The sequence below is a fragment of the Thunnus thynnus genome, chromosome 7, assembly GCF_963924715.1.
Source record: "Thunnus thynnus chromosome 7, fThuThy2.1, whole genome shotgun sequence".
NCBI lineage: Eukaryota > Metazoa > Chordata > Actinopteri > Scombriformes > Scombridae > Thunnus > Thunnus thynnus.
In genome coordinates, this window is record NC_089523.1 from 19,668,961 (window position 1) to 19,683,117 (window position 14,157).

Here is a 14,157-nt window from a genome sequence, read left to right on the forward strand (position 1 = left end):
AAAATAGTACTATCATGCATACTGCCAAACACATGCCTCCGACATGTATAAAATAACAACATTTGGTTGTTGTAGTCATACATTCAAAATTTAATGACCAGAATTTAAACAGGGATCCCAAAATATTTCTTATCACAGTGAAGAAAGTCAAGGTTTTTTAAGATATATGAACACGAGTCTGTAAGAAGATTATCGATGGCATTTAAAAAGATAAAAATAAAAGCAGGGACGCTGGGTTTTGGTTAGCTGAAGGTATTATTGTTTGAGTTGGAGGGAGAAGGGGAGGATGTGGGTCAAAGCCACAGGTTCAGGGTCAGCTTCACAACATAACTCATTATCAGCAACACTACAGTGACAAACATAGTGTCAGCGCTATACGGTAATTTCCTGTAAGTGCCATTACACGCACAGATTGTAGACGCAGATACAGGGAAGTAAAGTCTGACTTACAGCGACTACAATCGAAATTTCATAACACATTGTTATTCATTTCCCCTCCCAGTCGTCCCAGTGTGTGGGTGCGCCATTCAGCACAGCATGTGTTTTGTATGTAAATAAAATATTTTAGGTCACATACTGTTATTGGATATGACTGTCAGATATCTGTGAGGCAGCATTCCTCACACACACACACACACACACACACGCAAATAACATAGGAGCAAGCTATGCACACATAGAAAACAGCTGAGCCCAAACAATCCTCCAATTTCCTACCTTGTGATATTGATCGAACAGAGGGAGCTATGGGGCAGAACATTACCTGGCAACCCCCTGGCTAAGAAACACAGGACACACACACACACACACACACACACACACACACACACACACACTATGCTCAAAGGATGAAGAGATTGAGGAATACGAGCAGGAAAAAATACAGTGAATTGAGAGAGGTGACGATAGGACGAGGGGAGGGATAGAAATATAGGTTAGGAATAAGATGAAAGAAATCAAATCTGACAGGTGAAGGTACTCAAAGAGAGAGAGAATGATGAGTGAATCAGGAGAAAGAAATAGAGAAACAAGGACACAGGAGGAGAGAAAGGGGGGAAATACTGAAGGAGCGAGGGTAAGAGGTGGAAAACACCTCTGCAGGAGGAGCATTCATCCTCATGTGTGCACAAGCTTGTGTACGTACATAAACGCATATTGAATTATTTTATCTCCCTCATCCAGAACTGAATACTGTAACTGCTCCAGTTAACATCTGAGCAGGGTGAGGTTAAATCTAACGTGATGCCTTGTTATCTAGAGCCGTGCCCCTGCACTCCAACACGTAGGAAGATGGTCAATGTTTGGTAAGGCCTCAGTAATCCACAAATACAGAGTCTTTAATCAGGACAGAGATTACAGTGGAATGCACTGGCATGTCAGTAAGCAACAGCAATGTTTTGACACACTCACTTGCTCAAAAGCATCTCACTTCATGGAACGAAACAAAAAAAGAATTTTAAGTGTTAAAGTATTTTTTAGACATCACTAAGATGTATGATAAAGTTTTCTAAACCACATTTTAGTTAGCTGTAAACAAAACACAGAACTGTATTTCAGTGTAGAAAGATGCAATGTTTCTATATCTATAGAAACACATTGACCCTGCACTAAGACGCCTCTGGTTTAGTGTAACAGCTGGTGGCTGAGTGTGAGGCAAGCTGGCAGTCTTAGGGCAGCGGGGCACCAGAGCAGCCTGGCAGGGGGTTTTTAGCATCTGGGCAACGGAAAGCAAGGTTAAGGGAGGCTATCCAACCACATCTGTGCTCCCACTACTCAGAGAGGAGAGGAGAGGAGAGGAGAGGGGAGGAGAGGAGAGGAGAGGAGAGGAGAGAGGAGAGAGGAGAGAGGAGAGAGGAGAGAGGAGAGAGGAGAGAGGAGAGGGGAAAGGATTGTCGGGGGCAACAGACTGAAAACCTGTTAGCTAAACACAGTTGTGCACACACACTGATCCACACCAATGTTTATCTAAGCAGATGAGAGAATTTTAGTTAAAATACACAGAACTAATTTAACATTAGACTCCTTAACAAACTTTATTCCTTAAAAAGATCCTACTTGGCTTTTTTCATCATCACACTGCTCTGAATGTGGCTCTGATGACTGACTCTAAAGTTAGCACAAAAAAAATAGGACTGTAACCACTGGAAACAGAAGCCACCATGATCACAGTTTGGGAGGTGTCACACAATCTCTCCGACAAAAACAGCAGGGAATTTAAATATACAAATATCACTGCAAAATGCATTTGCAAATAAGGAACCTATCGAGTTTACGAAAAAGTAAGTTGACATGCCAACATGGTTCATATCTCTGGAGTTGCCCACCTACAAAGCCTACAGCTCAGCCGAGCACTAAATTTATCAAACTTGCACAAAGCACAGATGCATGCGCACATAGATACAAAGGCTGTGTGTGATTTAAAGAGGACTACGGAATTACACTCTCAGCAGTGAACACCAGAGTAGGTAACAATCCCTCCAGGGAGGAGGATTAAGATAAGACAAAAATGCAGAGAAAAGTAAATGGATAAATCAAGAGAGGCAGGTATGGAACACGCGGAGACAGAATGGATCCTTTGCAATACAATTAATATTTAAATGACTCAAAACAACAGCCTGCACTGCATCCTGCTGGATAACAATAAGCATCTGCAGTCCTTACAAAGTCAACATTACCATCACGTAGATTCTTACCTGTCGTTTCAATGAAACGGATGCACTTCTCAATAAAGACGGGGATTGGCCTCTCAGGAGTGACCACGGTGATCAACGGCATACCAAAGTAGTTGCTTTCAATGGGTTTTGAGATGGAATGTCTGGGTTTGGGTCGCGGTTTCTGAAAAAAAAAAAGAAAATAGAAGACAGATAAGGTTAGTGGGAGGAATCAGAGAAAACTGTTTTCATGACTTTATATTATGTCAACTTGATTAACACAGACACACATTTCAAAAATGACACTGGACCTCATTCACTAATATGTGCGTAGAAAATTTCTTACTTTGCGCACAAAATAAGTGTGCGCGCAAAATTACCAATACTTATTAGCATACCACCATGCCTCCATTTCTCTATATAAGGAAAGCCCTGTTGGAGCGGTGCAGTGGTGGAGAGAGCTGTCAGTCATTGCAAAGAGGGCTGTGATGGTAAAAATGTAGAAAAACTTTACTGCTAGTGAAATATAAACAATAGTTTCAAAGTAGAAGCCAGAAAAGGCAGATTTCGCTGGTAATCATGTCATTGGCACAACTGTTTGGAGCCCAATTGTGAATCCTGTATACAGCCTGTATACCTGTTGCACCACTACCACTCAGTACGTCCGTAACAAAATAAAAAGTTAGTAAATGTGTAGATCTGTGGAATTGACCTAAATAAATCTCTACTGCTGCGCCAGGTGCACATTATGTTTCATCTCTGTCCACAACAAGCCGTGATGTACCAAAAGCAGACTGCCCCTCCCTGTACCACTACTGAACTGTCAGACTGTGAGTACACTGAACAGGCTGCTGGTTAACAAGCTGCAGATATCACATAGCCAAATCTGATGGGGGGAATGGATCGCTCTCACATTCCAATATGGAAATTCTGATATATAAGCTACTGTCATCTTAAAGTGGGAACTGGACAATTTTAACATATTAATAATTTCCTTACATTCATGATGATGATTTATAGATTACAACATTTTAGCAATTAATTTTATAATTATTCAATAAATTGTGTATTATTAGCAATTTCACAATTTTAAATGTGTTTTGTTTTTAAAATGTTTTTTTTAAATGATTGTGATTCTAATATACTGTTTACATTGAATAAATATTGACTATATCATGTTTTAAGACCGTGGGACATTTATGATTTGATGTTCTTAGGCTATCCTAAATTTGTTCACAGAGTAAAAACAAATTCAGGTAAGAATATATTGATGAATCCCAGATTAATGCTTAAAACATTTGTGCATACGACTGTTTGTGAATGAGGCCCATTGAGCCAACAAGCATTGTACTTAAAATGACTTGATATAGATGGAAAATACCATGACCTTATTTAAAAGTAACTGTGTTTTCATGTTAGTATCTACTTGTACAAACTCACACATGCACATACACACATCCCGCACATTCCTTCAAACCTTAACTGATAAGTGATCACACATTCCTGTCTTGAGCCCTGTTCTGTTCATCCGTAAGATATACATCAGTTCTTTCATCGCTCCGGCTCTTCATCTCTTCTTGCTCTCTTTACACTGGCATTGACTGTTTCTCTTTCTCTCTCTCTCTACTGCACCACATTTCTCAGATAATCACTCTCTTATTCATTGTTTAATTACTTTCCAGCTCCTGTTAAGAGACCTCTAATACACTCTGTCAACATTCTCTGCCTGCCTCCGTATGGCTGAGGCATCAGCCGTAATTGTACTGCACTTTAATGGTGTTCATAGGGAATGTTTTGAAGGCCCCTGAGGCCTGGATCTCTAGTAAGTCTGTCAGCCCCCGGAGGCACTGCCCTGGCAGGCTGGGTGGTTAGGCAGGGATGTATGGTTGGGTGGGCACATAGACTGTGGGAGCAGTGCAGGCCTGACAGACAGACACAGAAAAGGAGCAGAGGAGTTCTCATTAGAGGGAAGGAGCCCGACATGCCCTCTGCTCCAGATACTGACCTCACTGCACTCCACCAAACATTTTCGATACTGCATATATACACAATCACTCACAGCAGTACTCAAGGAAACAGGCAAGGAAACACTAATTAAGACTGAGGAGATCAACAAAGGCTCATCTGGGCATATTTCTGTGCTGCCTGTAGTCTGAACATTTAGTGAATTTACTATTTTGTTTATCTATATTGTCTTTCAACTAGCTCAGCAGTGCTAAGTTATTGTCTTTCATTAGGCTTCAACCTAAAACATCCTGACCATTACATCTCCAGGTCAATATTACTGGGTGATATGAGGTTCATTTTCAAAGCGTATGTTGGCAGACACTAAAAAGAGATATCAGAGGCCTAACAGAAATGTGTGTTTTATTGGCAGCAATATCAAATTTTTCCCAAAGTAAGTTTAACAGTTTTGTTTTATGTGTTTTTATTTGTAGTTATTATTCCAAATAATTCCATTTTTAATAATGTTTACTATTCTAATGTACTATTATACTTACTTGCCTGTTGATAAACTGTCACAAAATTGTTGTAGAATATCAGTCAATATATTGTTATTGTTTTCTTTATTATTCCAATAAAAGCTTAAAAAATTCAATAATCAGTCAAGCTCTTCTACCTTGGGTCTATAATAATCTGCAGAAAGATTGAAGTGTCACTACTTCAGATGCTCAAGTGACAAGAAAACAAAATTTCAAAAATAACCCAGCATCAGTGACTGACTTATTGAAAGAGGCATTTAACAATTGCCGATGAAGGTCCTGTGTTGAAACATGAAGGTTAAATAACTGCAGACTTTCCTAGCAAGTCAGTCACTGTTGCCCAGTTATCTTTCTGTTACAACCCCACATGAGCAGGTCCTCTTAAAACTCAAACTGTCCTGACTGGAATTCCCTCACTTATCATTCCCAGCTACCTCCCTCACTGCCCTGCCTGATCCCCTCTGTGACACTCCCTTTCTCAACATACAGGACTCCTTAAACATGTGGCCATTAGCTGCATATCTGTACACATGTAAAATGTGTGTTTATGCATTTACATGTGAACAAAAAAACCTGAATTAAAGGGGAAGTAATAATAGACGTGATGCTACAAGACAACAGCTTTTGTGGTAACACAGAGTTGTGTTGTCATTGCTCACTGGCAGCTTGGTTTTTTAGCTCCAAATAGAAGCTCATAATTTATTTGTGTCCTATCACAGTGACTGTGTTGTATATCTGTGCCCTATCTCAGTTTAGCAGACTGTCTCTTTACTCCCCCACACCCCACGCCTTCCTTCTCCTCTCCTCTCTCACTGTCTTCTCCCCCTGCAGTTCTGCCTTCTGGCCACTCCTTTTAGTTGCTGACTGAGACAGGATATGTTGCCAGCACCAAGAAGACAAAACAGACCTCTACCACAAAAGACAAACAAAACACATCCTTAATAATAACATACAGACACCATGCTGAGCGTTTACATACACCGCACGCCGTAGGACGCTAAAACACCAAGCCGCAATACAAAAAAAAAAAAAAAAAAAAAAAAAAGAAATCAGCTCTATCATTACTCTTATTTCTGTCTGGCTCCATTTTATTCTCTTTCTGTGGTTTGTGTTTTCTCCTTTTCTTTGATTGTCTGCCTCCCTCCTGTTTCTTGCATGAGGACACTAGACTGGAACTAGGTGACTGAGGAATTTGAAACATTCCACTTGCTGGCTGAGGAGGTTTGAAAAAAGCTGCAGGAGAGAGAGGAAACATTTCCGGCCTCTTGCTGAGGGAGGGCGGGCGGGACGGAGACACAGTTGGTCATTGCCCGAGGTAAAGGGTTTTTTTTTTTTTTTTTTTTTAAATGGGCTCAGAGTCTAGTTTCAATTATTTGTTCCTACCCGACATGACTCAGAGTAGACAGTACCCTGAGGCCGGGACCAGGAGAAGTGTTTACACTGCATAAACCCAAACCTTCACCCTAAAACCAACTGAAAATCAGACTTTGTGTTAACCTTGACAAGCCACTAACAGGAAAGGCATTTTATTCCAACCCCTGGTCACTGCTATGATACATCTCCCTGAGATGACCAAATAACTCAATAACATATCCTGAGGGGATTTCAGGCTGTAGCAGATTGAAATGGAGTCTTATCTTTGAGACAGCTGCTTAGGAAAACAGGTGATGGAACCCGATCACTTTGTTACAGCCACAATTAAGCCATAATGGCCTGTAATGTGGATACTCAGAACCCCAGACCTACTGTAGAGCTCAAATCAGAGACACTAATCAGAGTAATGATGAACTAAATTCTGCTGGCTTCAATTTTCTTGGGGATTTGTTTTGAAACATGTAGGTATAGAATGTGTCATGTGATACTTTATTGATCCATCTTCCCACTTGTCCCCCCTTAAAGGATAGGGTCAAGTAAAAGTCAGAGCCACTGGAGCTTGTAGCTTGCTAGTGTGGGGCTTGAACTGGGCTGTCCATTTCATTCGTAGTGTATTTAACCAATAAACTACCCTGCTGTCCTTGCATGCTTTTTACCGAAGATACCACAATGGACAAATGGCACTGTGTACACTTCGAGCTAAATCAGTTAGTGCAAGAAGAGAACATAGTTTAAAGCTATGTGAGAAGACAGCCTTCATACAGGTACTTGGACATCACAGCTGAATGTGTGAAAACATTAATCATCTGCCTCCTGTTCCACCCTACTGACAGCCATGGTAATTATCACAGACGCACAAGCACAACATACACAGCTGTACCTCTTATTCAGCTGGCACTTCTGTGCCACGCTGTGTGTGAATGAACAACATACCGGGCTGATAAGCCAAACAGTGTAAGGTCAAAAGTATCACTGCAACACGTGTGAGAGACAAGCATTGAAATGAAAAAGAGAGAGCTAGACAGAGCAAGGGAACAAGTAGAAGAGGGAGATACCTGTGTGTGCAAAGAAAAAAAAAACTCCAGCAGAAAATAGAGAGGAAGGAAAGATATGAGGAGAACATAATGGGGAGAGAGAGAGGTGTGTGACAGGAATGTGAGAAGCAGACAGTATGAATCAGCAGTAAGAGAAGACAAACACTGAATATGAGAGAATGAAAGGAAGGAAGCAAAGAAAGTCAAGCTGACAGGAAAGAATTGGAGACTAAGGAACAAGTGCAGTATCTGAACAGTAAACCACACTGCCTTAACTAGATGACGCCTAATGTCAAGATCACTAATGGTGCATGCAGTGCACCCATTGGTATTTAAGCTATCAACAGTGAAGAGCCAGAGTAAAGGTGAGGCTACAAACAAGGTGATAGCACAGTCATGTTTTGTAAATTACAATTTTCCCTATTTTAATAAGATTCTCCCTATTTTTTTAGCTTGTTAGTACGATAATTTCCTGAAGGAATGATCACAGCTAATTTCCTGAAAGTTAACATTAGTTCTAATTTGTTGTCATGTGAACTTATCTGTCTTATCTCATGTAAGACAGTTGTTGATGCTTTCAAAATCTGTTTGAAATAAATATGCCAGCTTTCATGATGGGAAACCTGATGCAACCAAGCAGACATACACATGTGCACAAACAAAATAAAATAGCACAGTGTATACTGTCGCTCTTTCCCTATTCATTAAGAGTTTCTGCCTTCTGGTACAGAACTATAGTGACTGGAGTTTGTCTCTTTCCTCTGATGATCAGGCTTGTTTGGAGGGCTCCCACAGAGTGGTCAGGGGAAAATGTGGCAGACATGCTTTCAGAGGAACTCCTAAAGTATGCCATGTTTTCACTGAGCTAAGCTTCAGAAAGCAGAGAGATTATACTGAACTCATTAGTTATTTTTTGTAGTGATAAACATGGTTATCCACCAAGACAAACAGGTGTTGAATCTCAGCCAAGAACTAATTATACTTTGTCCCTTCTACCCAGAAATAAATATAAACATACATGTGCACAACATCCTGTATTGCTGAATTAGTCATTAGATACTATTTGCTGTCAGTGTTTTGCTGAAAAATTTGATTTTCACAATGTAAACAAGTGACACTTTCCCTGCCAAAAAACTTACTAGGAAATGGTACCTTTCAGTTATGAGGTTATTTTAAGCTTTGGTTAAGAAACTCAATATTTCAAAAGTATTTGGGCAATGGATGTTTTTCTTATAAATATGCAACATCTAGGAATAACATTTGTTAACTGCTATGTTCATGAATAGTTCAAATAACCAATTAAATTTAAATGCTCTCAATTTAAGATTAAGATTTTTCAGTCACTTAACATAGCTATATTTCATATTTAGCCCATATGTCACCCATATTAAACTCAATACAGATGGATGCACAAACACTAACCTTTGTATTCCTGCGCAGGCTCTTGAGGATATTTCTTCTTTTGGGGTCCTCACTCTCCTCAATGGAGTTGTCCTTTTGGGCTCCTCCCTCATCCTGGCTAGCCTTGGGTGGACCTCCCATCTCATCATCACTGCCTATTGAGAAGCTCGTCCTAAAACTGCTGAACTTGCCGAGCCGTTTGGATCTGTCTCTGTAAAGCTTCGGCTTTACCCCAATGGCTGACAGCTTTCTCCTGCGCTCCAGTGAGCTGCTATCAGCCTCACTGTCAGACCCATTCCCCCCAGCACTCCCATTGGAGTGACCTTTGTTGGCGTTGCGGATGGTGATGATCTTGCCCTGTGTGCTGTCATGAGGGACAGAGTAAATATTCTCCTCTTCTGTAGGTCGAGGTTTGCTCACAGCATCCATTGGCTCCGCATAGTCTGAGGGGTCATAGCCACCATCGCTACCTGGGGCCCAGGTGACAGCTTGGGGCAAGGAGCGGCGGTTGGTGCCACCCTGCTGGTCCATGTAGGGGCCAAGGTTGACCTTACGGACAGGTTTGGGCCTAACTTGTGGGGGAACCTTGTTGTTCAGCTTGCTCTCAAAAGTGCTGAGCTCAGAAATGACAGAAAATGTATCACTTGAATCCAGATCTGTCAGCTTTAGGCTTCCAAGGTGGGAGCTGAGACTACCATCCTCTCTCAGGGTTGGATAAGGTGGTGATGGGTCGATATCATCCTCTGAGTCCATAAGAATGTTAACTGGACTGGGAGAGCCACAGCGAGGACTGATGCTCTCATTGGTACATGCTTCAGCCACATTGTCATACATGTGTGTAGCCTCAACAATAGTACGCTTCTCCACAACCTCTTTGAGAAAGTGTTGGAAAAGATCTATCTTATGAAGCCCCCCTACTACCCCACCATGTCCACATATTACTGTGTTAAACCTGGCCTCTATTTCATGGGCCAGTTCCTCTCCCTGACTGATCTGCTCCTTAGCTGATTCAGAGTCTGACAGCTCCATCTGGCTCTCCCCTACTGCTAGCAACTGGACTGGGATGATGTCTTGGACCTCACAAAGGAAAGCACATAATGTCTCCATAGAGGCCTTACGGCGAGCAGAGTAAACCGCAATGTAGCCGTGGACCAGCCTGGTTTTGCGGAGGGAGAATGAGGAATGGAAGGAGAGCAAAGACAACTCAATATTCTGCCTCTGTCCTCCTACACTGAGATCCAGCAGAACGGAGGTGCCACTGCTGAGGCTTGAGGCTGGACGACAATGCTGGGGGAACAGGAAGGGAGCAAGGAGCTGGTCTAGGTCATACGTGTCTCCACACATTAGGCACATGACTATCCTCAGGTCTGCCTCTAGCATTGGCTGTGACTGAGGGTCTCTGAAGGTAGAGGATGGAGGGGGTAAGGGAGGAGAGCTGCTCCCTATGCTTCTCCTTGATTCTAAGAGGCCCTTCAGCATCTGGTTGATCTGCTTCTCATTGACATTGCGCCCATAGCCCATACCCGGGGAGGCAGGGTCTAGGTAGGCACACTGAAGCTTTCCAGCCACCTGCTGCCCTTGTTGGATAAGAGTCTGAGCTGTCTCCCCCCCAATATCCCCTATGGACCCCACCCCCCGCTTGGTGACCAGAAGGAGGGACAGTGGGAGGTGGGCTAAGCTGTTTTCCCTTTCCCTTCTACTTATGGTTGACTCCCTAAGCTTCTCTATGCTCTCCACAACATAGGAGAGGGATTCCTTTGAGTTGTACAAACACAGGCAACCGTGAGGTGTAAAGGTTGGTGTGTGGAAGGAATTGACTGGCAGACGTACGTTGCCCTCAATGGGACGCAGGGCTAATTCATACATCTTGCCATCTAACACGTACCGGTCATCACTGCTGCACAAGGCCCTTATCTCATTTGCCATCTCTCTGGCTAGCCCATCTTTCCCTAAGATGACAAGATTTATCCGTTCAGCCCTCCCCCCATCCAGTCTTGAACTGTCTGATGACGGGTAGCGGGTAGGGAATCTGGAGGCCAGTATCTGCTCTATCTTACTGTCCACACAATGGGGGCTGTTGGGACAGGTGTCCTTTGTAGGGTGGTAGACAAAGTGGATATGTTTCAATACCAGAGCATCCCTTTCTGCCTGAAGCTTCTGCAGTGCTTTAAACCTTTGCTCCTCACCCAACACCTCCTGAATGGCTCCCATTTTCTCTTTACTTGGCTTTGCATCCACTTCCAGCTCATAAAAGAGCTCAGAGTATTCAAGAAGCAGTTCTTGAAAGTCCTCTTTGGCTCGGTCAATGATTTCCTTCTGATGTTTGTTGTAGATATCTAGATATTCAGACTCATCCAGCCACTGGTAGAAATCTTCATTCATGATGAAGCTTCGGGCCTCCTCCCAGGGTTTTCCTGGTGTGATGAATGGAGAGACACTTAGCTTCTCCTTGAACTCCCATCTCATCTCAGCCCGTTTGCGCTCAGTCCTTAGCTGCTCCAGGTGGGTCTCATAGATAGTTTCAGCTGCAGGGGTCTCCAGGAGGTCCTGGGGGATTCGATCATCTTCCATGTTATCAATGTGTGGTGTGGTCTCCCAAGGGGTGTCATCTAACACTACAAACCACTGGGAGAAATCTCTCTTTGTCTCCAGGACTTTCTGAACTCCAGACCAGCTCAGGTGGTCTATCTCATCCAACTCTGGTATCAGCACAGACAGAGCCTGTGGCAGAGTAGTTAGATAGGCCTTCCTACGTTTCTCTATATGCTCTTGCTTAAGTCTATGCACATGCTGCTGGAAGAGCTTCTTGGCTTTAGCAGTCCCCTCAAGGAAAACATAGTCCTTGTACTCAGGGGCTGACTGCATGCGGCGACTGACAGTGGGCCATGTCTCATTGTGGTTCTTCACAATTCGGTTGACCAGCCACTCGTAGCGGTCTTTGGCGGAGGCAATCTGTTGACTCTGCTGTTTCAGTGCCTCAAAGTAAGGGATAATTTTGGGCTTTCCCCTACCCTTGTCTATTAGCTGAACCAGTGTAAGAAAGGCTAGGTCAACATTGACATTTGAGCGTGCTGATGTTTCAACCACCTGTAGGTTCTTCTTGGCTAGGGCAAAGGTGTGTGAGTCTTTAATATAGCGCTCAACTCCTTCATCACATTTGGTGAGAACCAGTACCACAGGTTTCTTCGTTTTGGCTAGCTGGTTGTACAGGTTGGTGACAAACTTCATCTGGTCCTCAAAGCTACGGTTCATACCCCTGCTAACATCCACACAGAGTAAGAAGCCATCCACCATAAGCTTGCCCTCAGGCATCTGTTTCTGCTCAAAGTCCTGCTCCAGCCCCAACTGATCTGTGCAAAAGTACATCAACTTCTCAGCCGAGGCCAGCTTGGTGGAAGCTGCCCTCTTGATGTAAGGCTGTAGTGCCGTGCTTCGGTGTGGCTGGAACGTCTGGTCATCAATGAATTCCGTCTGCTCCACCACATTCATACGGCACTCTGGCCCCTCCTCCATCGTCCGCCCAGCCTCTCCCCAGAACAGGAAGTGGTCATTGTTCACCACGCGGCCTCCAAAGTCACTGGTGCTGAGAACGGAGGTGTGGTCTAGGTAGAAGTCATCTGCACTTGGCCGAACAAAGCGGTTACACAGACAGGACTTGCCCACACCACACTGGCCCTTCTCCTTCTCCGTGCCGGACAGCCCAACCACGACCAGGTTGTAGGTGGGTGCCCGGACATCTTGCTTTTTGGCCATCATCATCGCTGGCAGAGGCTCATCCTGCCATGCTGGCCACAAGCTCTAGGGAGAGGAGAAGGCTGCCAAAGAAGGAGGCTTTCCATGCAAGAGGAGCTCACTGGACTGGGGTCTGGCCCTGCATGATAGAGAGAGAGAGAGAATGGGGAGATATAATTAATCTAGAGAAATACAGACAGAAAAAAACATTTCAATGACAGGCTTTATTATTAGAGAGCTATTGTGTCTCTCATCTAAATTCCTACTGTGTGCCGATGTGCTGTTAATAATGTTTAATCTGTGATCCTATTTCTCCACTGAATGTTTTCTGAAAAGATTGAGGTCAGTGGCAAAGCTGTTGGAATGCTGCACATTACTTAACCCAGCTGTAGCTCAGTAAAAGGCAATTTTTCCCCATTTAACTCATTTAGGTTTTATACTGCCAGAACAGCACTGCTAACAGTGGTGCCTTCCACATTTCATTCCTATGTTCGTTGAGACTCAATGTGTGTTTTGGCTTATTATATTATCTAACAGCATGGTTGGTAGTCTCCCTGCCAGCAGCAGTAGAATAAAGTTATGTGGGCTTTTCACTATCACGGAACACAGACAAATGAATGTGCCCACAAACACATACACACACATACAACACCACACACACTTGTGAAAACAGGCACACTAAGCTCCTTGCACCCCAAATGAAAGACACACACAAGAAGATGAAAGCAGATAAGTGTTCCAGAGCTAAAGTTACTAATTGGCCAACTAGGGAAAGCCATCTGCATTTTAAAAGCCTGCATTGCCTGTTGGCTGACTCATCTCCATCAAAAACATGTTTTCCTATTTTTCTCACCAAACAGCACTCTGCAAACAGATCAGAGTTGGCTGATGTGCCATCACTAATGTCTCAACATATTTTTCTACAGTAGATACAACAAATTGGTGTTGTGCTGTCAAGATATATAGCACATACACCTAGAGGCTTTATTGACTGGCCAATCTCAATATAATTTATTCTATCATCAGTAGATCAGACCTAAAAATAAATTAACAAGCGAGACAGTACCAGGGATGGGGGATGCTCTTTATGGAATGGCCCTCTTTGACAGCACAATTTGTAAGGAAGAAAAATCTTCCAAAGCTGTTAGACAGCCAACACAGAGACTAGCAGTATGAGACCACCCTCTCCATGTCATAACTGAGCAGCTAATGTAGTAAAACAGACATTAAAACCACTATTAATCATGAATAGCTCTTTTGACAAAGAGCACAAAAGCAGACAAAGCCGTCATTGCTTCTGAATTGAGTTTGTCAGACAACAGAGAACTGTGGATGCACAAAGATGAACTTCAAAGTCCAGCACTGCTATACAAGAGGTGTGGGCAATGAAAAGGAAAAGATAGGAGGAGTAAGAAACTCACTACAGTGGAACACACTGCAGATAAAATACTACCTCACACCTGCCATGTATCGACTACTGCA

At 43.1% G+C, this 14,157-nt stretch overlaps 1 protein-coding gene across 1 annotated transcript in view; it reads right to left on the reverse strand.

Annotated features, from left to right (window-relative positions):
- Nucleotides 1–14,157, reverse strand: part of arhgap35a (Rho GTPase activating protein 35a) — a 66,000-nt gene that overhangs the window by 12,557 nt on the left and 39,286 nt on the right. The window contains exons 2-3 of the mRNA XM_067594784.1: nucleotides 8,965–12,814; nucleotides 2,694–2,835 (exon numbers count right to left, since the gene is read on the reverse strand). Coding sequence (XP_067450885.1) covers nucleotides 2,694–2,835; nucleotides 8,965–12,702 — 3,880 coding nt within the window. The 5' untranslated portion in view covers nucleotides 12,703–12,814. The remainder of the gene's footprint in view (nucleotides 1–2,693; nucleotides 2,836–8,964; nucleotides 12,815–14,157) is intronic.